This window comes from Etheostoma spectabile, chromosome 3 (genome assembly GCF_008692095.1).
Source record: "Etheostoma spectabile isolate EspeVRDwgs_2016 chromosome 3, UIUC_Espe_1.0, whole genome shotgun sequence".
Taxonomy (NCBI): Eukaryota; Metazoa; Chordata; class Actinopteri; order Perciformes; family Percidae; genus Etheostoma; species Etheostoma spectabile.
Window position 1 is genome coordinate 31,656,928 of NC_045735.1, and position 23,097 is coordinate 31,680,024.

General features: G+C 41.0%; 1 protein-coding gene across 16 annotated transcripts in view; it reads left to right on the plus strand.

Moving 5' to 3' along the window:
• Positions 1-23,097, plus strand: part of LOC116675997 (unconventional myosin-XVIIIa) — a 157,055-nt gene that overhangs the window by 21,011 nt on the left and 112,947 nt on the right. For 3 of the 16 annotated variants that reach the window (XM_032507426.1, XM_032507430.1, XM_032507428.1), the window contains exons 1-8: positions 7,678-7,815; positions 11,244-11,352; positions 11,778-11,810; positions 12,942-14,171; positions 16,867-16,929; positions 18,321-18,458; positions 19,867-19,932; positions 21,104-21,191. In XM_032507426.1, the coding sequence (XP_032363317.1) occupies positions 11,314-11,352; positions 11,778-11,810; positions 12,942-14,171; positions 16,867-16,929; positions 18,321-18,458; positions 19,867-19,932; positions 21,104-21,191 (1,657 nt within the window). In that variant the 5' untranslated portion in view covers positions 7,678-7,815; positions 11,244-11,313. Of the gene's footprint in view, positions 1-5,897; positions 6,094-7,677; positions 7,816-11,243; positions 11,353-11,777; positions 11,811-12,941; positions 14,172-16,866; positions 16,930-18,320; positions 18,459-19,866; positions 19,933-21,103; positions 21,192-23,097 lie in introns of those variants that run through there. The other 13 variants (XM_032507449.1, XM_032507461.1, XM_032507450.1 and 10 more) reach the window with 9 other exon arrangements.

Below are 23,097 nucleotides of genomic sequence, written 5' to 3' on the forward strand. Positions count from 1 at the left end.
CGCGACGCCAACAGATTTGCCGCTCCTTGCAGCTGAGAGAAGCCGGCTTCCATTGAAAATGAATGACTTCCGGTAACTTTAGACGCTCAAGTCGGTGGTGTTGTGAATGTCCGGTAAATGCATTTCGGTTATTGGTTTCATCAACTACTAATAATTGGTATTGGTATCGGCCTAAAAACAGTTCTTAATAGTCTTTTTTCAACCATGACATCATCAGGGCTATTTCTTCTGACTTGACAAAGCTTTTCCAGATTCACAGAAGACTTGTTTGTGTAGAATCTGATTAGTTTCCTTTTCATGTTCATACACATCTCTGAAGTGATAGAATTAAATCTGAAAAGCACAGGATCAAACCCTCTCATTTAAGTTATTTAGGTTAACTGAATGGTAGCTGTGTGGAAGTATCCACAGTATTACTGGAAGATGAGTTTGACACTTCTGCTGAATCCATTATGGAGTTCAATGTGTACAGAAGCTGCACCCTCATGGCTGCTGACACACATTGTCCCCAATCAGCAATACAGTCAATACCTCACATGCTTTCAGCCACTCTGTCAAAAGGGTTTTAGTCAATAGTTTGCAACTGAATCTGGCTGCCTCTGTTTGGTTTTTGAAGCACACCCTGCTCCCTTGCCCTTTGACCTACGGTAGCATGTGAAGTCAGAGGAGCTGGATTCGTAGGAGTCGCGTAAAAAAGCATCTTCCTTGTTTCGTTCCGCCGGCGCATTCCAGAGAGATTACTGCAGCCAGACAGAATTAGCATGCTTGGAGGAAACAAGAGATGACTGTGACGCTGATAGCCGTTCAGTCCGTTTATCATGTTGTGAGATGAGAGTTGTTTCTTGTTCGCTGTCCTAATCTGGTGAAACTCAACCAATCCTTAAACCAGACCTATAGCCAGACCACAGAGCTACTGTAGGGGGTTCCTTAAGGTTGTTTTTGCAGGGTTTATACTTAAATCTAAAAAGATTTTATTCACTACAATGTGTGTGTGTGTGTGTGTGTGTGTGTGTGTGTGTGTGTGTGTGTGTGTGTATATATTGTTACCAATGATTCACTTCAATATTTAATGTTTATGGAACAGCAGACGGTGACTATATCATGTCCGTTTCCAGCAAAACAGAGCGTAAACAGAAAATGCAGAAAATCCAGTTCTTGTGACATGTGCATTCTTCTAAGAAACACTTTTTGTTATATTGTCTCTAGAGCTGTTTAATTGAACTTTTGTTTTTGTTGAAGAAGGAAAAGAAATCTCAATACTATAGAATCACAATAAATGAAAATTGCAACACAAATCAAATTGGCACTCTTGTATCTTGAAAGAATCAAATCTGGACAACAGCATTTCGTCCCTGCCCTAATTCTGACTCCCTATTGAAAGATGTGAAATGCGTGCGTGCGTGCGTGCGTGCGTGCGTGCGTGCGTGCGATTCCTCATGCTAGCATCGCATGTGCACTTTTACAGACAAATACACCATGCCCCCTCTCTGACCTACATCTGCCACCCTGAACCACAACTGAGACATGAAGGAGCTCTCTCAGGCATAACACACACACACACACACAGTCTGACTCCTTCCACACAAGGTTAGTGTTTAATACACTTGGCCTTTAATTTCACTCTAAACAGGCTTTGTTGCATTGTTTGCATTGTTGTCCTGTGTAAGCCACTTCAGGGTTAAGGTAGGAGAGTCTTGAATATGCTCATGAATAGGGGTGTGATTTTGATTTTAATAAATTTTTCTCCAGCACCTTTTACCTGTGCATGTCCAAAGAAAATAACAACCTTAGACACATCGGAGCTTACTGGCTGGTTGCATGCAGATAAAGACACAAGGTTGGCAAAGATCTAACCAACAAAACTTTATGCCTCCGTGAAGTCACTGGTGTGGCAACGTGTGGGCTCCGACAGGACTCCATAGTGCCTTCAGGTGCACCTTGTTAAAGTAATGGTGCATTAAGTTGCACCATAGGAAACTCAATCTGTTGCTGCAAAGTACCGTTCTGCAATCTAGTGGCTCTTATTGTGGCATTGTTGTCCTGAAAATTAAATCAAATTGTGGATTTGGAGAATTGTGACACCCCTACTCGTGAGAGGTCCAAATAAACAAAAATGAAATCCAATCACACAAAACACATTTTGATGCCAGGTGTAAAGGGGGCCACAGACAGATGAGCAGGTCTGTATCGGTTTCATCTGTGAGCATCTAGTACAGAGATAAGCCGGGGCCATGTTTAGTCTACTTTAGGACAAAGCTTAATTGCTCCAGGTTTTGCCGGCAGCCACACACCGCAGCAAACTCTTTGTGACAGACGGTGGTAAAGTTGGTTTTCTATTGGACGTTGGAGATTGGAAACATTTGAAAAACCTGTTATGCAGTTTGACCTTCAAAAACAGCTCTCATCCTCGCTGTGCAGGAAGCTACAGACATTGTTTTTGATATGATTTAACGTAATATTTTGATTGAACGAGTTCCAAAAATGTTATTTTTAGACGCAAATTATTTGTGTCATCAGTGACATTGACTACGTCAACAAATCGTCCCAGCCTTACGACGCTGATTGGTTCGGTAAGCTGCTGTTTGGACACATTAGCGCACCCTGACAAGATGGATTTTTGTATTTGTTTATAATTTATAGAAATGTAAATGTGGTTGTTGGATTGTTGTTTTAATCAACAACCTCTGGGCAAAGTGTCTGCAAAAAAACATGTCAACGGTCATCCTAGTGGGGTTGCCAGGTTTGATCTGCGCCCTAACTTAGAAATAAGTTTTACTATGTGTCTTTCCTTGTTCCACCAGCTGCTGGTGTGTCATTCCAAAGCCGTCTACGGAGAGCCTGTCCACTCCCCATTTAGCACCATTGTACTGAATTTGGTCGCAGTTCCAGGTCGAAAGTTGAATAAACAAGTACTTATGTCCTTTCAGATTCTTACAGGTTGAGTCGTTGTTGCCCATAACACGCTAGCATTCTGCTAATGAATGCTGATTGGTCAGTGACGGACTGATTACGACCAGAGATCCCGCACAATGGCATCCGAAGCAAAAACCAGAATGTCAGAGTTAATATTTCGGTGTGGTTTTTAAAACATCAGCAGACCTCTTTCTAGCCCGTGTATTGACAGGGAGAGCCTCACCTGTCTGCTGTGTTGTCGATGCCTTGAGAGAACAAAGGAAGTGACTCGGAGCTTGTCATAAAGCATTATCTCTGGCCGTACGATGTGTGTGGCATCATTTACATTTCAAAAGGCTTTTTAGAAAAATAAGTGACTTTAAGAAAATCTAACTCCCAGTAGTGTGTATTTTCTTAGCCTCCCAACGGTCAGTTCAGGGACTGTGTTTCCATCACAACCCCGTCAACATGGGAATGGACATAAAGTGTGTGGTGTGTGTGTGTGTGTGTGTGTGTGTGTGTGTGGTGTGTGTGTGTGTGTGTGTGTGTGTGTGTGTGTGTGTGTGTGTGTGTGGTGTGTGTGTGTGTGTGTGTGTGTGTGTGTGTGTGTGTGTGTGTGTGTGTGTGTGAAAGACCGTTTGTAGAATCAAACCATTGAATTATAGCCATTTGGTAAACATTTATGAATACATTTTTGAGGAATTTGTGAATAAGTAGTCACTTAGCAGATTGTGACAGTGCTAATGCAAATTTCAATAGTCAGTAAGAAACATTATATATTGTTAGTATTCTCCTGGGGATCAGTAGATGGTCACTGGCCATTGAGGAAATGTACATTAGAATTTTGTTAGTCGTGTTGTGGCTGTAGCTCTGCAGCCTGAAGGCTGTTTTCAAACTATGTATCTGCAAACTAAATAGTTGTGACTTAGGAAAGTCGGAAGTGGGCCACTGACTTGCCTGTCCCTCAGTAATAAACCCGTGCCATGTTAAATTGAGGGATGAACATTGTCTGCGTGCAGTAGGTGATGAATTTAAAGTAAAATAAAGTATTCTCAGTTTGACACAAACTGTCATGAATTCCAAGACGACTAAAGGAGAACTCCTATAATTCTACAAATGAATATGCTTGTGATGGTGAGCACTTAGCACTGCGTAGCTGTATAACATCTAGTCTAACCATCAGACTTGGTATAATAGTTGGATGTCAACAAAGGAGACATTTCAGGTTCCTTTTTTCAGTTGTCTGTTTCGCGTGCGGAGGCGTTTCTGTTCTGTCAGCCGCACGCGAGACGGAACAATACGCCTCTGTTTGAAACAATCCAGCTGTAGGAAATAGTTGTGTCGGTATGGGAAATATTTTAGGAATAATAAGTGAGTAAATACAAAAACTGTCACTACTCAGCATACAGACATAACACAGGGGCTACAGTACAAGAAAAAACACTCAACCCCATGTTTTTTATCAAGCTGAAACTTCTTGAGCTTATCTGTGTTGTTGATCCATTATCAGTGCAGTGCTTAGTAGCCTCTACTATATGATTATTACAGAGGCGACCATCACCATACAGTTAGTGCATATCTGTCAGAAACACTAATCGTCCCCAGAAATCCTTTAAATATCTGATAGTTTCTCTGTCTGTGTCTGCGTGTGGTGATGTCTTAACACAGAGCCCTTCCCTGTCTCGACATGATAAATGCCTCTCTCAGCTCTTTTCTCTCTACACTATGCAACAACCTTGCCTTTCAGGGTGCTATTGAAGAATTTGGAGTGACGCCTAATAGGCTATTTTCAAAAAATATAATTGTGGAAAGTTTTTTTCTCTTCTGACAGCTTGTACACATGACACACTCCCTTTCCATTCATAATACTTGCAGTCACGTTTGAACACACTGTTACATCACTGCATTTCTCTCCTCGCCCTTCTCACCCCACCCTCTTCTTTAAGCTACACTCTAATTTCCCAAGACGGAGCCGTCTGTACACTGTCAGCTGAACTAAAGCTGTCACTCATTCTTTTCACGGCACAGTTTGTTGACCACACTTGATCTATATCACTGTGCTGCTCCCTCCCTTAGATTACTATGGCAGCAGCTGGGACATAATGGATAATAATGGAGGCTTTGTGTGGCTGCTGGATTCTAAAAGCTCATGGAGCTTTTCTTGGTTCTCTGGCTCCATCTTGTGGTCCATAAGTAGAGATGGTGGGAATCAAACGGAGCTGCAGTGGTTGATATCAGCTGTCTGGGGATATGTGTAGTGGGTGGATACTGCTGGGATTTAGTTTTGCTCTAGTAGTGACAGATGGAGAAAAGCTCACTGTGTTGCTTGTCTAGGAAAAACTAGTCTTGCATTGCCAGACCTTTCTCTACAGCGCTGCGGAGGAGGGTCTGGCAAGTCCATACACACCAATCTTGGATGGGAGAAAAAACTTGCTCTGGTTTATTGGCCTTTCTTTAAAACACCATACACCTATCACCATTTCTAGCCCTCAAGTAAATTGTGTGCAAGGTTGAAATTGCAGGTTAGTAAACGCTCTGTATTTGGTTTACTTCCTACATTTGGGTCAGTTTGGCAGCATTTGGGGTTCTGACTTAATGAGAAGGAAGAGGTGTTTCAGTATAAGTGCTTGGTATTCAATTTCTGAACGTTGCAGCCATTACCCAACAGTTTGGCAGTTTATGAGCCTTACGTCATAATTTTTAATTAGTCATGGTAATATCGTATACCGCGGTAAAATAGGGAGGAGGTTTGACAGTATCAAAATTTGGATACCACCTAACTTTAATGAGAATAAACCTTTTTTATATGAGGTTTTTAGTCTGCTGTAGTAGCTAAGTGTTGAGAGGCAGCATCACAAGCAGATGGTGAGCTGTTTTTTTTTCATTCATCGGCAGCAGTGAGGAAAGCCTGCGTATTATTTCCGGTAACACGTTACCATCTGCTTCTGCTTTTCTTTGCACTGCCACGCTTTAAAGGTTCAGACTTCTTCCTCTCTGCCGCATAGAACAGTTTCACACAGGAAGATGATGCAACTTACAACACATTCAAATGTGGACAATAGAGTATTATAGTCCTGTCTATCTACTTAAACACATGGTAGAAAAGCAGAGCGAGGAGAAGGTTTCATATGAGTTGTTCAGACAGCTGAGGTACTAGACGTGGGATTGAACTGCCAAATGATGACTGGACATAATGTAAAGGTACGTTGCTAGCAGCTGATTGGACGGCGCATCATAACTCTATTTCTAATTAGAAGAAATAGCTATCCAGCTAGCTGACACAGTTGTTGAGCTACTGCACTATAACTTCAGGCTGTTAAACTACAACAGTGCAGTTTAGCTTAGCCGATTTATGGGTAACCATCATTGGTAGATGAAGTATTCAGATCCTTCAGTGAAAGTACTAAAACCAAACTTTAAAAATCTTATACAAGTAAAGGTTGAATCTATAACAGCTAGTTTAATTTATAATAAAACATCACATTTTATAAACTACATGTGTTTTGTGTACAGAAATCTTAACGTGTAAAGTAACTAAAGCTTTCAGATGAATGTAGTGGAGTAAAACATATAATATTTTTCTCTGAGTAGTAGAATGTAGTAAAAGTCGAAAGTGGCATGAAATGATAAGACTCAACATTTGGGCTTAAGTACAGTACTGGAGTAAATGTACTTACTTACATTCCACTACTGGTGGTAACCATGATGCAATATATAAACACTGTCTATGAACACTGTCTGCATCTTATTCTCACAGTGTAGTGTCTTCCGTTTCCGTGTCTGTCCTTCTCCGTGTTGTTCCTTTGCATCTTGTCATTTCCCCCGTGTGTTGCCTCTAGTGCTCAAACAATTAGTCCACGGTCTTATTGTTATTTATCAAACAAAAATGCCAAACAATTTACGGTTCCAGCTTCTCTTAGCTGTGAAGATTTTCTGATTTTCTTTTGGATGTCATTGTAAATGGATTGTGTTATCTATAGGATTGTGGACTGTCAGGTCCCACAAGACATTTCAAGCATAATTTTGGGATGTTGGAAATTGTGGCGGTTACTTTTTAGCCACACTACTGCTGCTTTGTGATGCACACAGTAGAAGGAGTGAATCCAAGGGTTCACTGTGACACATGTAACATTAAAAGATGCTTTATAAAATCATGCCCACAATTATTATTATAATAGCTTAGTATTCAATGGGAAAATAAGGTATTAATGAAGGCTTTAGGCTGACCCAGACTTTACTGTAGGCCCAGTTTAAGATTATGCACTGTAGGGGGCCCCTGCTCCGTCTCTTTTTCAGTTTAAGTCTTTTTTTTCTTGATTTAAAGACCCCTGTTACAAAGTGGAGTTTTTCTGCTGATAATTTCTTTCAACTAACAACAAAAAAAAATCTCTGAGGGTCTTTCAACCTTAAGCGATGTTTTTATTGCGCCAGTTGATATCGCGATAAGGATAAAAAGCGATTAATTGTACAGCCCTACAACATGAACATTGATTTCATTGACGTTAACAGTCCCCTCAGCTGCGTTTCCTTCGGCTACACACACAGAAGCAGCTGAGATGACAGCAACTGCAGCAGCATGTGTGGGGAGCAGTGTGGCTGCTGATTGGATGGTGGAGATGGTGGTGGTGGGTTGAGGGGGGGGTTCATGGCAGACCTGTCCAGGCTAGAGAGCAGAGGCTTCTATTTTTACCCCTGCTCAACACCCTCATATCACAACAGCTGTCCCCACATCTCTTGTCTGTCCTCTGTCAGGAATAGCCGGCCTATCAGAGCGCTCCCCCTCTCCTCGGCTCTGCTGTTTCCCTTTCCACTGTGTCTCCAGCCGGTTGCTAAGATCTCCTCGACTCTGGACAGTTTTTGATTTGATCGCTGACCTGTGGGAACGATTTGGATACAGGAGTTGTGGAATTACTTCACGAACAGGTAGAACAGTGTGTGATAACTTGACGAGAAGCGGAATCTTTCGTGGAAAATAGCGTGGGTCCCCCGAGGTCCCACAGCCGGTGACACTATTTTTAGACTCCAGTTAGCTGAGGAGGCAGCTTGAGTGGTTTTTTGAAAGTAACATTTTACAATAGCAACTTTTGCGCCATTGTGACAGTTCCCCTTTTTCCTAATCGAGGTGTTAATCATAATAATTAAAAATGTGATGTAGTTTTGAAGAGGAGGATGGTTGGAAATGCAGTTGAGACTGAAATTCTAGCGTACTTCCATGTTGTGTTTTCAGTTCATCTTGAAGATGTGCAAGAACGGGCCTAACTTTACCCCCACTGGGAATTTTTGTTTTTTTAAACTACAGTTAAAGTGGGCCGGCTCGATTGGAAACTTAGACGTAGTCATAATTCCATAATTAGCGTTTAGCACTGACTTAATGTAGGGCCCTATGGAATCTGTCTTAAAGCTTTTTTTAGACTCTCAATTTCAGGATTTGGTCGATTATTCTGTTATCACAGAAACTATCTGCATTAATGCTGACATCAGTCTGTGACGGGCCCCAGCCGGGCCCTTGTCAAAAATAAAGATACTTGCCACCAGGCTAAACAACGTTTTGGGGGAACCACTGGTTTGTATGTTACTTTGACTTTGACTTTGAACAGACTTACTGTTTTTTACGAGTAGCGCTGGGTGATATGTCTGGATGATTGTTTTGGGACTTTAGGGCACATTGTACTTTAATGATTCCTCATTATCATCATCATTCTACTCATTTCTGTTGTTGAAATGTCTGATCCTAAGCTGAAGGTTTTGTTTTATAGTAATAACAAGTTTGGTGTCATGTAATGCCATGGAGCACAGTTCTTGTTTGTAATATCAGTTTGATTACTCTATGCTATTTTTCATACATCCACTATGTATATGTGATAAATCTAGGAACAAATTATTTCAGCCATATTGCCTTGTTTTCATAACTCACAGAATTATGGCCTGTTGTAACAGGACTATAATTTATTAATTAACTTCCACGTCTGCCTTTTGTGCGTTCACATTGAATATTTTTTTTTTTTCAGAAAGACAGTTAACATAATTATTCACTCTGAGATCAATTGTGAGCCTCATAAATGTGTAGCTAAAATATTATTGAGTTATCGTTAACAATTTCCACTTCAGCCTTCATAAATGTGGGACAAACCACACACTCGTTATAAATATACAATATACTCCTTATATATTCTTAACGTGCTAACTTACACTATAGTAATATTATCAGATGATCAGAACTCTTCCATTGGGTTCCCAGCATCTGAGACCTGACCCAGGACCAGGACAAATGTCCCGTTGTTTTGAATTCAGTTCTGTGTGTCGATATGTCTCACACCTTCATCGGGCTGGGCGATATTTTTGACCAAATACATCAATATCGATACTGCAACGATATTGTAGGTTTGACAATTGGTGCTTTTGCAAAAGATTTTTCACTGTGATATTTTAGATAATCATCAATAATGTGGTAAACAGTTTCAAGGAAAAAAAAAGACAAAGTAAAAAAAATATTTTTTCCAGCTTTATACTGACTGTGTTTACATGCATACAGTAAAATAGCGTGATGTTAAAACAAATTCTTCAAATTATGTTCCCTCCCTAAGTTAGTGTGTGCTTGTTCTTATTAATTTAGACAAGGTACATCAAGATATCTGAGTATGATTTCCTCTTAATATAGTGCTATTGAAAGACGATAAATTATCATACTGAATTATTGCTCAGTCCTATGCCTGAGGAGTCCCAAGTGGGTTCTCAATCATCTCTGACATGGTTTCTGCTTGGACTGTTCAGTTTGACCATGTTTTGGATCTAATTATACATACTTGAATATATTTGGGTCTCTTTCAGATGTGCCTCCTTTTTCAGGTCAGACCTCTACCCCAAATATTACCAGTCCACTACCAACTGGGATTTAGCCACTCTGCTGTTAACACTACTAAAGTAAGAAGCAGCTGCTTGTTTATGGTGGGATGCTAAGTGTGAGCTTGCTTTTCGCTTTATAGACATGAACTCTGTTGGCTCCATTCCAATGAAATGCAGTCTTCTCCTGTGTGCATTTGCTATGTGAAGTACACACTTGAGGTCCAACAGATATATATCATTCACATGATGGCAAGTAAAGCAACAGAAATGGTAATTATGAAATGTTTATATATTCAATGATTTCCATGGAGACAGTAAGGTATAATGGTTTGGTAATAAGTGTTGCTTATTTGGACATATTAGTATTAGAAACAGGAGGTTTGGGATGTGTGACTTCAGCACTGCCTTTGTGGGTAATATGTGCCTTGTTGGGTTTTCTCTAAGAGAGTAATCTAGCCCCCAGCCCTGTCTAATCCAAAAATAAACATGTTAGTCAGTGTGCTAATTCAGTGACCACTGATAAACGCCACTGACCGCGAGCCAGGCCTGGACACTGTCCCATACCCAGTGAAAGGCTAAAGGCCTGCAGTCCAAGTTGGACTTTTAGAGACCAGCTCTGCTCTGTTTTGTGTAAAGATGAATAAGATACATTAGACTTGGCAGAAATCATTGACTTAACATTTTACAATTTAAACTTCAGGCAAACCACACGTATCCTGAAACACAGTGTGACTACTATTCCTGAAATCACACTGCCTGTTTTTAGATTGTGATGAATGTATTTGTCTACTGATAGGGAGTTCAAACCTAGGAAGGACAGGACTGATCACATCACAGTCTCATTTTATCAAATCCATACTGTGCCTACTCATCAGACAGCAATTGACAGTGGTAGTTTACATGAAAGACCTTTTCAAGTTCAAAGTTGGGCTTATGTTTGTAGTTTTCTTTTTAGATGGAGATTGGAGGCTGTAGTGGGGAGGGGGCAATATGGATGAAATCATCCGCCTATGCACCTTTATTCTGTATGTTGATAATATGATGATATAGTAATTGATCTGGAAAATCATTTGAGAAACAGTTTACAGATACAGTATTTTTAATAATTAATTAACGGCAAATCCAGTTTTTATGAATATCTGACAGGTCAAAATACTTTCTTTCATTGAACTACAAATGATATAGAAACACCCAGTTATACAGTTTGGCTAAATCTATGACTGTAGACAGCTTTATTTATTGTCTAATGGTATATATCATCATGTCGGCCAACCCGAAGCTCAAGTGACATCATTTCATGGTAGTTAAAATGTTTCATTCGTAATCCCTGAGCAGGTGCTGGCGTTGGTTTGGTTAGAGCTAATGCTCCTGCTCTAATCTCCTGTTCATCCTCCACTTCTCCTAGCCCCAAGCACTGCTTTACCATCAACATGTGGCTCTGCTCACATTGAAAATGCAATGATTCTCATTTCTATTCATCTGTCTTCTTGACATTCTTCCTCTCCTAGCTCCCTTCCACCTCCTCTTCCTCCTGCTCTCATCTCATCCGTCACAGCCCATGACAGCAGATCAGCCAACATGGCATTCTCACATCGCTTTTCCTTCTGGGAGCAAAAGGGAAGTCTCATTTGGACATTTCATTAAGCACTCTCACACTGCATGGAATTACAGTGTTGTACACTGTGCATTAACATGTGTGTCTTTAGATGCGTGTGCCCTTTTGCTTGTATCACACTAAGAATATGATAGCTTTCACTCTCATCTTGTTATATGTTATAGTAGCTGGGATTCTGTACCACCTATGCCATTTTCTGGACACTTAACCAAAGAACTTCCAATTGCCCAGAGTGCATCAAATTATTAGATCTTGAAATAGTTGGACATACTGTTACAGCATGTCCAACTATTTTAAGATCTGATAATTGATGCAGTAAAAGATCAGAAAATGTGCATGTTTTGAGGTTTGCACGGTGTGATGGACAACAGCTTCATGTAGTGTTGAGGTTTTGATCTAGTTCTCCTTTTTATATCAACACATTTAGATTAAAGAAGATAACAAGCCAGGAACCAAAAGTGTAAGTCAAACTTGTGGTCGTCAGATTAATGTTAGAGCTTTCTTAGTCTGCCAGGATCAATTCAGCTCACGTGATATATTTGGAGGGAATTATGTCAAATTTATTGATGTATTGTATACATATTTTTAGGTAGACGTTGACTCATTAGGATTAGTTAGGATCAAGCACATAAGTAATTGAGATCAGACTTTGCAAAACATTACATCATTCGGTGAGGTTTGCTTACATTAGTGTTTCTTGTGGGATTCAGAAAACCCTTCTTCATACACACACAGCCGTTATAATGCACATTTCAACCTGTACATGGGTAGGTGGTTGTTGATGAGATTTGATCATAGTAGTCCAAAATGCTACAAAAAGTTTCATTCATTCACAAAAATGTTTCCCAGGAGCTAATTAAAGAACTTCATGATGCACAACAGGATGTCCTGCTTTTGGTCAAAAATAAAATACAATTTAGGAGTGTCAGCAGTGGTATTGGGTGTTAATGCGTTGCATAAAGGACCATTGACTTTGAGGATAGAAAAGAAGCAAAACTGTTTCAAAGCATATTTAAACAAAAATCATCCAGGCCTCCCTGCACCCTGCCTCACTAATAGTGGTGAAAAAATAATTGATTCTTAGGTGCATCACGATTCTCTCTAGAACGATTTGATGCTTGATTCTGATAAGTTAATTGATTATTAAAAATATTGATTAAAATGTGATGTTTTTTGTTTTAAAGTTACTGTCTCCAGATATGTACAAATCAGATTGCTGTGACTGAGAGTTAAGGAAAGGTTTTTATTTTGTAGTCATTCCATTCTTAAGCCCTAAACATGCTTGTGAAAGCCACCTTCTCTCTCAGTGATCTTCCATGTCAGAGGCTCCGTTATGTTTAAGACAGTGGAGAATTGGCTTCTTACAACATGAAACATGAGGTGGTCAGATAACATATATAATATAATATAATAATCAATTATTAACTTCAAGCATCAGGCATTTAATTGTTCGAGAGAGAATCGCGATGCATCTATGAATAATTTTCCTCCCATCCCTAGTGAGGAGTGTAGTATTTTGATGATTAAAAAAATGATGCCTGGATTTTCTTTCAATATTCTCGCTTATACCTCCTCTCTTTCCTCTGAGTAGTCTGACAGTGAAGGGCTGCCCAGCCGGGCCAAGTCTGTGCCAGCTCTAGACCCTGGCAGGGGGTTATTCCGGGCAACAAGTCCCCCATCAGTTTCCCATACTGAGTCAAAAGACCGGGTCAGGAGTCCCTCCCCACCTAAAGTCAGGACACCTGTTAAAGTACCAGAACGCTTCAAAAGCCCTGAGCCACCTTCAAAGAAGGCAGAGCAAATTAGGAGTCCTGAACCACCACAAGCTCCTCTGAGCCCACAGCCAGTTATGAACAGTGAGCGAGAGCAAAATGGCATGATGGGCAAAAGCGTGGCCAATGGTACAGCCAATGGTGATATTAACGTTCCAGGCAGCGGCACCAACCAGATGGATACTACAGAGGACAAGGGTCTGACACGTAAGAAAGTAGTGAAGGTGGTTCGTCGAGTGGTCAGGAAGGTCCTACCCGCCGAAGAGGACGAGACCACTGTGCCAACACAACCAACAGACAGAGCACCACAAGCAGCCAGGCCTACTGCTGAACCAGTTAAAGCAGTGGCAGCACCAGCTTCAGTGTCTAAGGCCCCCATGACGTCAGCGTTCTCTTTTAAACATGACGCCGTCAAAACGGAAGACGACATTTCACGAGGGTTGACAAACCTCATGGTCAGAGGCAGGACAAGGGAGCCCCGGCCACGAATATGCAGGGATGATCGACCAGAAAAAATGGAGTTGGAGAAGATAAATGAGAAGAAAGTTGTTGAGCCGCAGGAGATAAAAGAGAAGAAAGAGGACAAAACCACCGTAAAGCCACAGGAGGTCAATTACAAACCTACAAGCTCTGGTCCAGGGATACCAATTGCCAAATCTCCGGTGGTTGCTGTAAACCCAAACAGTATGGCTTCCGAGAAAGTGGCTCCAACATCTTCCAAATCGACTCATTCCAGACCCTCATCTCTCCCACCAGTTGTTGGCTTTATCCCAGCTCCTAAGCCCTCACCCTTGTCACCGCCTCCTGGCTTCATACCTGCACCAAAACCAACTGCTGCAACAAAACCCACCCCTACAAATCGTCCGTCTACCACCCCAGCGGCCCAGAAATCTTCCTCTGTCTCTCCTTCATTACGTCTCATCCCAGCTCCTAAATCCTCTCCACTCAAAACTCCTGCAAGCCCTGATCCTCCCCGTCCTACTCTTAGTCCTCTGTCTCTCCCTCAAGGAGTCATTTCAGTTCAACAAACTGCCGTCAGTCAACAAGAGGTACGCAGTCCACACTTTGCACGTCTGGTCAATATGTGGGACATTGGTGTGGAAAGCGCATGGCCAATTGAATTGCATGTTTGATAAATAAGAGCACTTTAGAGTTTGCTTACTGACACCACGTTTGTGTGTGTAACCTCGGTGTGGCACGGTTTTAGAGTCACTTGATAGCCATCGTAACCTAGCTACGGAACATGAAAAAAAGAACACAATGTATTGTTAACCTTTCTTTAGAATAACTAGGGAAAAGTTTGACACTAAAAGAATATTTTGCTGGCCTTCTATTCAACACAAGAAAGGGTTACAACATCCAGGAGTGTTACAAGTTTCTACTCAATCCCTGGAGGAAAAAAGACTGAAATTAATTTCCTCTTGACAAGTGTTTTGTAAAGTTACCGCTGGGACGCATTGGTTTTCTAGTGTGCATGCTGAATAAAGCTAGCCTGGCTCCGCCCTCCGCCCTACGTACATCCACCCAATTTTCATTTCCCTTCAGTACACCGTTTGGGTTTGCGGTATATTCTTGTGTTTTCTCTGGCCCAATTTTAACCGGTCCAATCAACGGACAGAGGGAGTGGCTGAGAACGATGACGCTTAGGTTGTGTGCTGGTTTGAGTTGTAGATCCGTAATGGCGGTGGAGAAAGATGCGAACGAAGCCATTCAGTCCGTTGTGGCAACGCTGCCGAATATCCAGAAGTTAAAGCCTGAGCAAGAACCATCTTTGCTGAGTTTTGTTGGTGGCCATGATGTTTTGGCCCTTCTCCCCACGGGGCTCGGGAAAAGTTTGATTTTTCAGCCCGCTCCGTTAGTGGTGGAAGGACCAAACGTTGGTTGGTTATGGCAGATTCAGAGTGGCTCTGGGCAGATCCAATAGTTTTAAACTTCAACAGAGTACCCGCCTTCAAGGAAGTTAACACTTGTCAATGGAGAGTGGCCAGACTCTAGTCCAAATGAAATGGACTAGAGTCTGGTAGGACCAGGCTAGAATAAAGCACCTTTGGGCATTTACTTTTGGAGTACTACGAACATGGTCTTTTCAAAACAGATTCCACCAAAACCAAGATACTACATTATGTAATAATGAGTGTTCAGAGTGTACTGTAGGAAACAAAAGTCAAGACAGTGTTTGATTTGTAAGAAGACATTACATTTTGGTCTAGAACAAGTAAAGGGTTTCAACATCAATGGTTGTTGTGTGTTGAAAGCTTGTGCTTAATCTCCAGCGGGAAAGAGACTGTAGTGGATGTTGTGCATAAGCCTGGCAAGCTAAACGTCAGTAATGAATCTAATAAAGCAAAATGAACGGTTCAGGTTAGGTCCAGGTCTCAAATTTTGCGGAACCACTTGGGCTTACCGGAGTCTTGTCATTAAGATGCAGGTTTGGGTCTCAGCTTGGTGCACAGGCAGAACAAGACATGATTAACGGACTGCCATGGTTTGTTGGTGGTCCCCAAAGGATGCTTTCTTCATGGTTTTGATAGCTCCCTGACCTTTTCTGTGGTGCCAAGACCAGATCACCATTTCCTCTTGACCAGTGTCTCGTGAAGTAATGCCATGAACTTTGTTGATAACATTTTAACTCCTAAGGGGATAAACCCTTTAGATTGTAATGACCTCATGCCTTTTTTGTATTACAACCCTTAAGACAAACTACATACAAATAAAATATATATATGTCATCTTATATGTTGTGTCTGACAGTCAGAAGATTTTAGTCTTTTGTTTCCTGGGCACTGAACAAGTCAAGTCGTTTTATTTTAGTGCTCTGGGCAAGAGTAGGAAGAATTTGTTTACTTCCTGACCATTATTTCCCCTTCTGGTGTCCTATCAGTCACAGACAATCTAACTTCCTCAACAGACTTGGTTTGGCTGTCAAAATAGCAAGTTGTTTATTTGTTACAGATTATGGAGGTTTTTGTGATTCTGCAGATTTGAGAAGATTGCTCTTTTTGAGATCTACAGACCTTAAACCACTTTCTGTTGAGTCTACAGTAACATCAAAACAGGGAGGACAGTCACCACTTTTTTCACCCATAATCAGATTTTTACAAAGGCACAGTCCCACCAGACACTGCCGCTAGATGCTCAAAGCATACCATATTTTAGCGTATCATATTTTGGGATTAAGGGATGTATTAGATAGGAAATCCATTCTTTTGCTGGAAAGATATTAACAACTGTTTGAGAAATAATTATGACACAAAGCCAACGTCCATGTTATACTTATTGTCATGATAAATATTTTTGTTGCATTAGGGTCAGGGTTTTCCCCCACAGAAATACCAATATTATATTTTCGTGGTACATTCCTTGCTGGGTTGGAGCAATTTATGTCTTGCAATTATTCTTCTCTTAACCAGAAAATGGTATTGTTGTGTGTGTGTGTGTGGCATTGGTTTTCTAGTATGCATGCTGTTTGAAGCACCTTTTGAAGATTAACTTTGAGCGTACTACTAACATAGTTTAATTTTTTTTTTTTAAAGAAGTCCGATTCCACAATAAGCTGAAATACTATGTTATGTTGAGTGTGCAGAGTGTCCTTTTTAGGAAATGCTTGAGCCTTGAGGAATACATCACATATTCACGTTTGTGACTTCTTGTTTATATGTGTGTGTGTGTGTGTGTGTAGTTATGGGCTTTGCTTCAGCTCTACCAGTGGTCTGAGTGTCTATGTGTTGCTGCTTTGACCTGTAGGAGGAACCGCTCAGTCCCACCGAGGAAGCTCAGAGACGCCTGATGAGGATCTTCAATGCCCCTGTAAATCCCCTTGCTGTCCATCTGAATATTATTAATGTCTTGTCTTAGCTTCATGTCTCTTTGTATGTTCATGTCAGCTCTCACATGACCAAAAATTGAAAAGCAGAAAATTGTGGTGCCAAAGTTTAATGTAATGTGAAATTGTAAAATTGAAAGTGTAGTTTAACAGCTCTACCAACAATGGCCTTAGACTGAGTCAAATCATACTGCTGATGTTCCCCCTAAAGAAACTGCATTACGAGCTTCACCCTATAGTTTTACAGCACGGTGGTTGTTTTGTTGTATTCTCCATCTCAGAGTTAGCTGGCAGAACGTCAGTCCCCCTAACTTTACCAACAATTGCTCCGTTGGGCTGTTAGCATTATCACCATTCCTAACATGCTTAGTTTATTGGTGTGTATTTACAGATGCTCACAGCAGAGGAAAGTATTAGCATGGCGTCTCTTGCCCTACTGACTGGGACAGAACAGTGACTCATGAGGGAGTGAAAATATAGTCCCCTCTGCTGGTGTCTGTCTCCAACGCTCTGCCCCTTACTTCTCCAGCTCGGTCTCTCTGGCTTTCATCGTGCACTCGTTACTTACTTGCCTCTTACTTATCTATTAACTATCGCTGCTCTCAAAAGTCTAATCTTAGTTTCCCAGTTTAAACTTTTTTGACTCTGCTTGCTTTTGTAGACTTATTGGAAAGTTTTTTTATACACACTATTGATGTCAGGATCCGAGCCCTGTAATATGGCGTAACTGCCAGTATTGAGTTTGGTCCAATAATTTCTGACACATGGACACATTGTCAAACTATTAGGTCTTGAAGCTTAAATTATTGTTTTGGAATGAATGAAAGCTGAACTGGACAATGTCACTCCTGAAATAGACGTGCAATCAGCTGGTTTAACTAGAGAAGATGCATCACTCTGTCGGAGATGTTGGAACTACCAAAACACTAACGTTTGTACAGTCAGTGCTGTGTTCCTAGATGTTCCTAGGATGAGTACAGACATCAGCTTGCAGGGAGAATACAAACCTGACAACATACATGTTTGTCGGTTATGTGAGTTAGTTTCTCACAGAATGAATGTCAGTTAGTGACAGCAGATATGACCTGCTGGCTACCAATGTGCTACGTACTATTTGTTTGAACTGATCTACACATCCTTATCTCCACCCAATGGTTAGTCATTGCAAATTTTCACTTTTCCATTATTCTGTCAAGTGTCCATTCTCTTTTTCTTTGTTTTTATGCACTACACTGCATTTTATTCATCCAAAGTTCCATGTTGACCTTGTCTTCTTCTTCTCCTGTTCTTCCCCTCATTCTCTTTCCTTCTCTTCTCACCTTACACACCCTGCTTTTGCTGGTTGTTGTCTCGCTGTGGTTGCTTTGTGGCTAAGCTGGAGCTGGCTGTCAGTGTTTCGTCTTCTGTCCAAGCCCCCGCTCCCGTGGCCCCGCAGCCCCTCCAGGTACCGCGGCCCTCCAGCCTTCCTCTGGGCCTCCTGGCTGGTGTTTGTACTCGTGTGACTTGTCGGAGTGTAAGGCCTGGAATCCTTCTAACTTTTCCTAGTTTTCTCATTTCCCTTGTCTGTTCTACAGTATTTCCAACATGCTGAGACCACTACAAAAAGCTGAAAGGCTATACGATTTCTTGTAGTCAGCATCCTCTTTTGATGTAGTGGATACTATGTGGATTGATCCAGCCCTTTACAATTCATTGGTTCCAGAACCACTGTTTAACTGATCAGATTTGATTATGTTTTATTGTTAGCCTTACTATGACTATAACCCTACCTGTCAATAGGAGAACTTTTTTGTAAATTTGTTGGAAATTATGAGAGAACCTGGATCTTTTCATTATTTGGTATTAAGGGAACCACATTTTAAAGAATAGTCTGAATGTTACCTTTATCAGTGGTCTTGGAATAATGATACTAATTTCATGTCTGTTAATCCAGTACAGAGATAGATCTAGGATATATTTAGCAGTGGAAAAGTATAGTAGTATATAATCCTAAGATTTTTCATTTAATTGTAACCTGATGTGCCAAAAAAGAAAGGTGAAACCACACATTATTGGTTTGAGAGCAGTTAAACAAAGACAAACAAAGACATTTATAAGTAATGGATGTATAGGTGGTAACTTTGTTAGGTAACAGTACAATGCCTAAATAAAATACCTGCTTCCAGGCTTGGTGCTAAATTACGCTAAACATGTCCTAAACATATGTTTGTTCTGGAAACAGATATGAAATTGACAGTTGTTGACTCATCTGATGCAGGGTTTGACAGCAAACCTTAACCCCTGAAGTCTTTTTGTGTCTCATATGTTACATAAAGTGAGTGTGACTTATCCAGTCAAAAGCGTTTTGGCAGATCTTTCCTTGTTTTATCATTGACATGTCAGTGCAATTTATAATGGCATGACGCAGCTTTCTCTGCACGACCCATCAGGCTGATAGAAGCAACCTGCATGGACTTTGTATCTTCTATTTTGACAGTTGGCATGCATGCGTGGCGTGTCCACACTGTTGTGTGGCTAATTGTGTTCAGCTGCTCCTAGTTTTCACTTCATGATGAATCTTTGTTCATGGGCCCAATTGTGTTTGTTGTCATGCAACCATTTCATTCCATGAATCTGTAAACATTTCACCGGTGAAAGTGTATTGTTAAATATTAAAGCAGATGTAGGATAAAGCCCATAAGTGGATCATAACAGGTCCGGACCACGCTTAAGTATAGTGAACTTGATTTCTCTGTCACAGGAGTGCCGGATAAGTAGGATGAACTACACTTTGTTAAGATGCAATGCCCGCCTACTGCTCTACATTTATCCGTGTGCTTATCTATGTTATCTAATCTCTTTGTGTAATAGTGTGTCTGTACAACATTTGTTACTCATATCTAACTGTGACCTTTGACCTCTTCATGCTGGCCAATCCCCAGGGATCAGTGGAAGAGGACCCTGTGGCCCTCCTTCTGGCATCTCATGCTGCAGCTCAGCAGCCCCAGGTCTGGCCTGCACCGTGCCTCCAGCCTGTCCCATGATCCCCTGCACTGTAGAATGCTGTGTGTGCTATGTTGTGCTCTCTCCCTTTGCTTGTGAATTGCAGTGTGTCTTGTTCACTTTTCCCATGCAAATGATGTGACATTTAGGCAGTCACCAATAGTTAAGACTCAATTGTTTCTTTTGGTTTTCATCCAAAAATATGTAGCTTTTCTTTACTTTTTTTGTGTGATGTGGTTAAATTAGGGCTGTCAAATGATACAAAAATGTATTCTGTATTGAAAGCAAAGTAATCGCACGTTTAAATGTACTTTTTAAAGGTGTTTTTTTTGTACGTTTTTAATGCTCAGGGGGTATTGGAGACTTGGCATACTCTGGTTGTAACCCAGTTCACATCGACAGTTCAATGCAGATAATTTTAGTCACGTGGAGAGAACCATCTGGAAGTAGCCTGACGTCGTCACACTCAGATTTTACTCCGAATATGATGAACTTCCCAACCTCCAATGTTGTGGGTGGGGCTAAATTCTGCTGACATCCAGGCTAATCTGGAAGGACTTTGGATCTCAATTTTCCATATAAAACACCCTTTTCTTTATCCATTTCTGCTCAAGGAGTTATTTTCCTGCTAGCCATCCCAAAGTATTGTGTGTGTGTGTGTGTGTGTGTGTGTGTGTGACTTACTCACGTGCAATAAAAAGTAGATGAGTTAAATTGTTTATTATCCAGTTCATTTTGACAGCCCTAGTTTCTTATTGTTTAGTTGTATTTTTGTACTGTTTTCACTTTTGTCCCCGTTGTGTCACTGAACTGAGGTAATCCCTGGTATGCTTCTTACCAGTGTTCCTTTTGAACCCCCTTCACACACACCCCTGAGGCTTGTTATATTGACATCTGTGTGGTTGGAAGTTTCTCACACACATGCACCCAGCACCCTGAAGGAGCAGCAGTGCTCACTAGACAATGAGACTTTTGAGTCCACCGTCATCCACTGCATGGCCATCACCTTGGCAACCTTTTTCTTTCATAACCTTTCAGAATGTGCTGGGATCAAACTGGAAGTCCTGGGGGCTTCAGAAAGACCCAGCGTGACTATGAGTGATCCAGTGACATGACAATAATTGTGTCCAGATACAGTTCAGTCATTTCTTTCTCTTTGTTGTTTGTCTACCCCAGGTGAAGACAGAAGAGCAGATCGCAGCCGAGCAGGCCTGGTATGGATCTGAGAAAGTCTGGCTGGTCCACAAAGATGGCTTCTCCCTAGGTGAGATGGGCATTTCACCGCAGAACATGTTTAACCTTTTTGTCGGCCATTTTTCTCTCACTGTTTAAAATGTGGGTTTCTTTATAAAAACAAAAAAACTGTGATTAAAACAAATTACATTTGCAATACTGACAATGTAATCATAATAAACCAACGTTATTACATTTTTTACATTACATTGTTTGTATTGGAGTTTTAAACTCCAGTGGATTTACGAGGACTATGGTTAACTGCTATTCAGATCCACCAAAACAAGTTTCTTCCCGAGCCTATTTATCAGAGGCATCGTGGCTCTGTCTGGCCCTTAGCACCGCCAAAGACGATTGTGATCGTGAGCTAGCACTAGCATGTGCTACGGTTAGCCACCTCATCTCGGCTAGTGATGTAGAAAGCCGTGGAGATTTTGAACAGCTCACTCAGAGACTGAAGGCAGAGGAGATTCAGAAACCTGTATCTCACTCAAAAAGGCATGGCTGTTTGAAGTGATGATGATGGAAGATGGAAGTTTGTAGAAGCACCAGAGACACAAAATAACACCCCCCCCCCCAAAAAAGAGGGATTTTTTTCACACTATGGGCACTTCAAGTGTAATGTTTCCCTGGCTGTGTTGTGATTCAGTTTCCCATTGGTCTTGCATCATTGGTAGATTGTAATATACTAACTTTCTTTGAAGTCTGTGTATGTTATCACTGGCGCTACCCCGAGCTGGTTATGTACAGTATTACGGTAAGAGAGTTGCTTCAACCTTTGGTTTTAGTTCAACAGATTTATTGACATCCAGATTCAACATTGAATACAGTGCTTGTTGCTTGCATTACATGTTTGTGTAGGTACATGTGTGGTTTTCTCTAACATAAAGAAATACAGAATATATAAATATAAAATGTTAATAAGGAATGCACATGTATACAAATAAAGAACAATAAGCAACTCACTCTGCAATATACATAATTGATAGGTAATAAATAGTTGCTGTGCAAACAACTAGACAATACTGGATAGTAATGAAAATTATCACAATCCAACGTAGTAAAGCATACAGGTTTCATTGTGTAGTTATATCTATTGGCCACTAGATGGCGCTCTAATGCCATAAATGAACATAACAGCAGCATGTGAATGATGCAGTGAAATGCGCTTCGACAGTGAAACCAGCAACACCATCGCGAGTGCAACAGCTGAACTAATGCTCAGCCGGATTGTAATTAACACATGTAGAACGCTGTACTGTAATGCATCCATTAATAAGCATCAACTATTGTTTTTGAATGGTACAATCTGCAGCACGTTCTTAGCATTATGGTAGACATTAGCATGCTATCCTGAACTATAACAAGAAAGATACTATCATGTTGACTTACACAAACTAAAATACATGCTAAACTAGCATGAACATAAAATTGGGCACTTACGTTCTCAATAACGCACACGGCAACACATCAGAAGATTTACACAAATAACGTGCAACTTTTAGAGCAGCTGTACTCATGTCCGCAGCAAACTACAAAAGGAAATGGCGAAGTTGCGCATGTGTGCAAATGCGTGAGTCCAAGGAGTACCGTATGCTCATCAGTCCAGCAGGGATTTTTCTACACTTTCCCTTTTAATACATCCTAACATGTGTCAGTGAGGTAGCACTGGGCGGCTGCCCCCCCCCCATCACTCCTCTGCTAATCTAAAATCTGAGAAATGTTGTGATTGGAAGGCGTGGATTGCAATCACAATCTTGGCCCAAATCCTTTTTATCTCAGTATGACAATAACAGACAATAACTAAAATGATTTATGTGGTTGTTACGGATTACTTTTCTGTTGATTGGCTTCTGTCGACTTTGAGTAATCAACAACTTTTCAGCTCCAGCAAATATAGAGGAGGGGAGCTGCATGAATGAAACGGTTTGTCCATC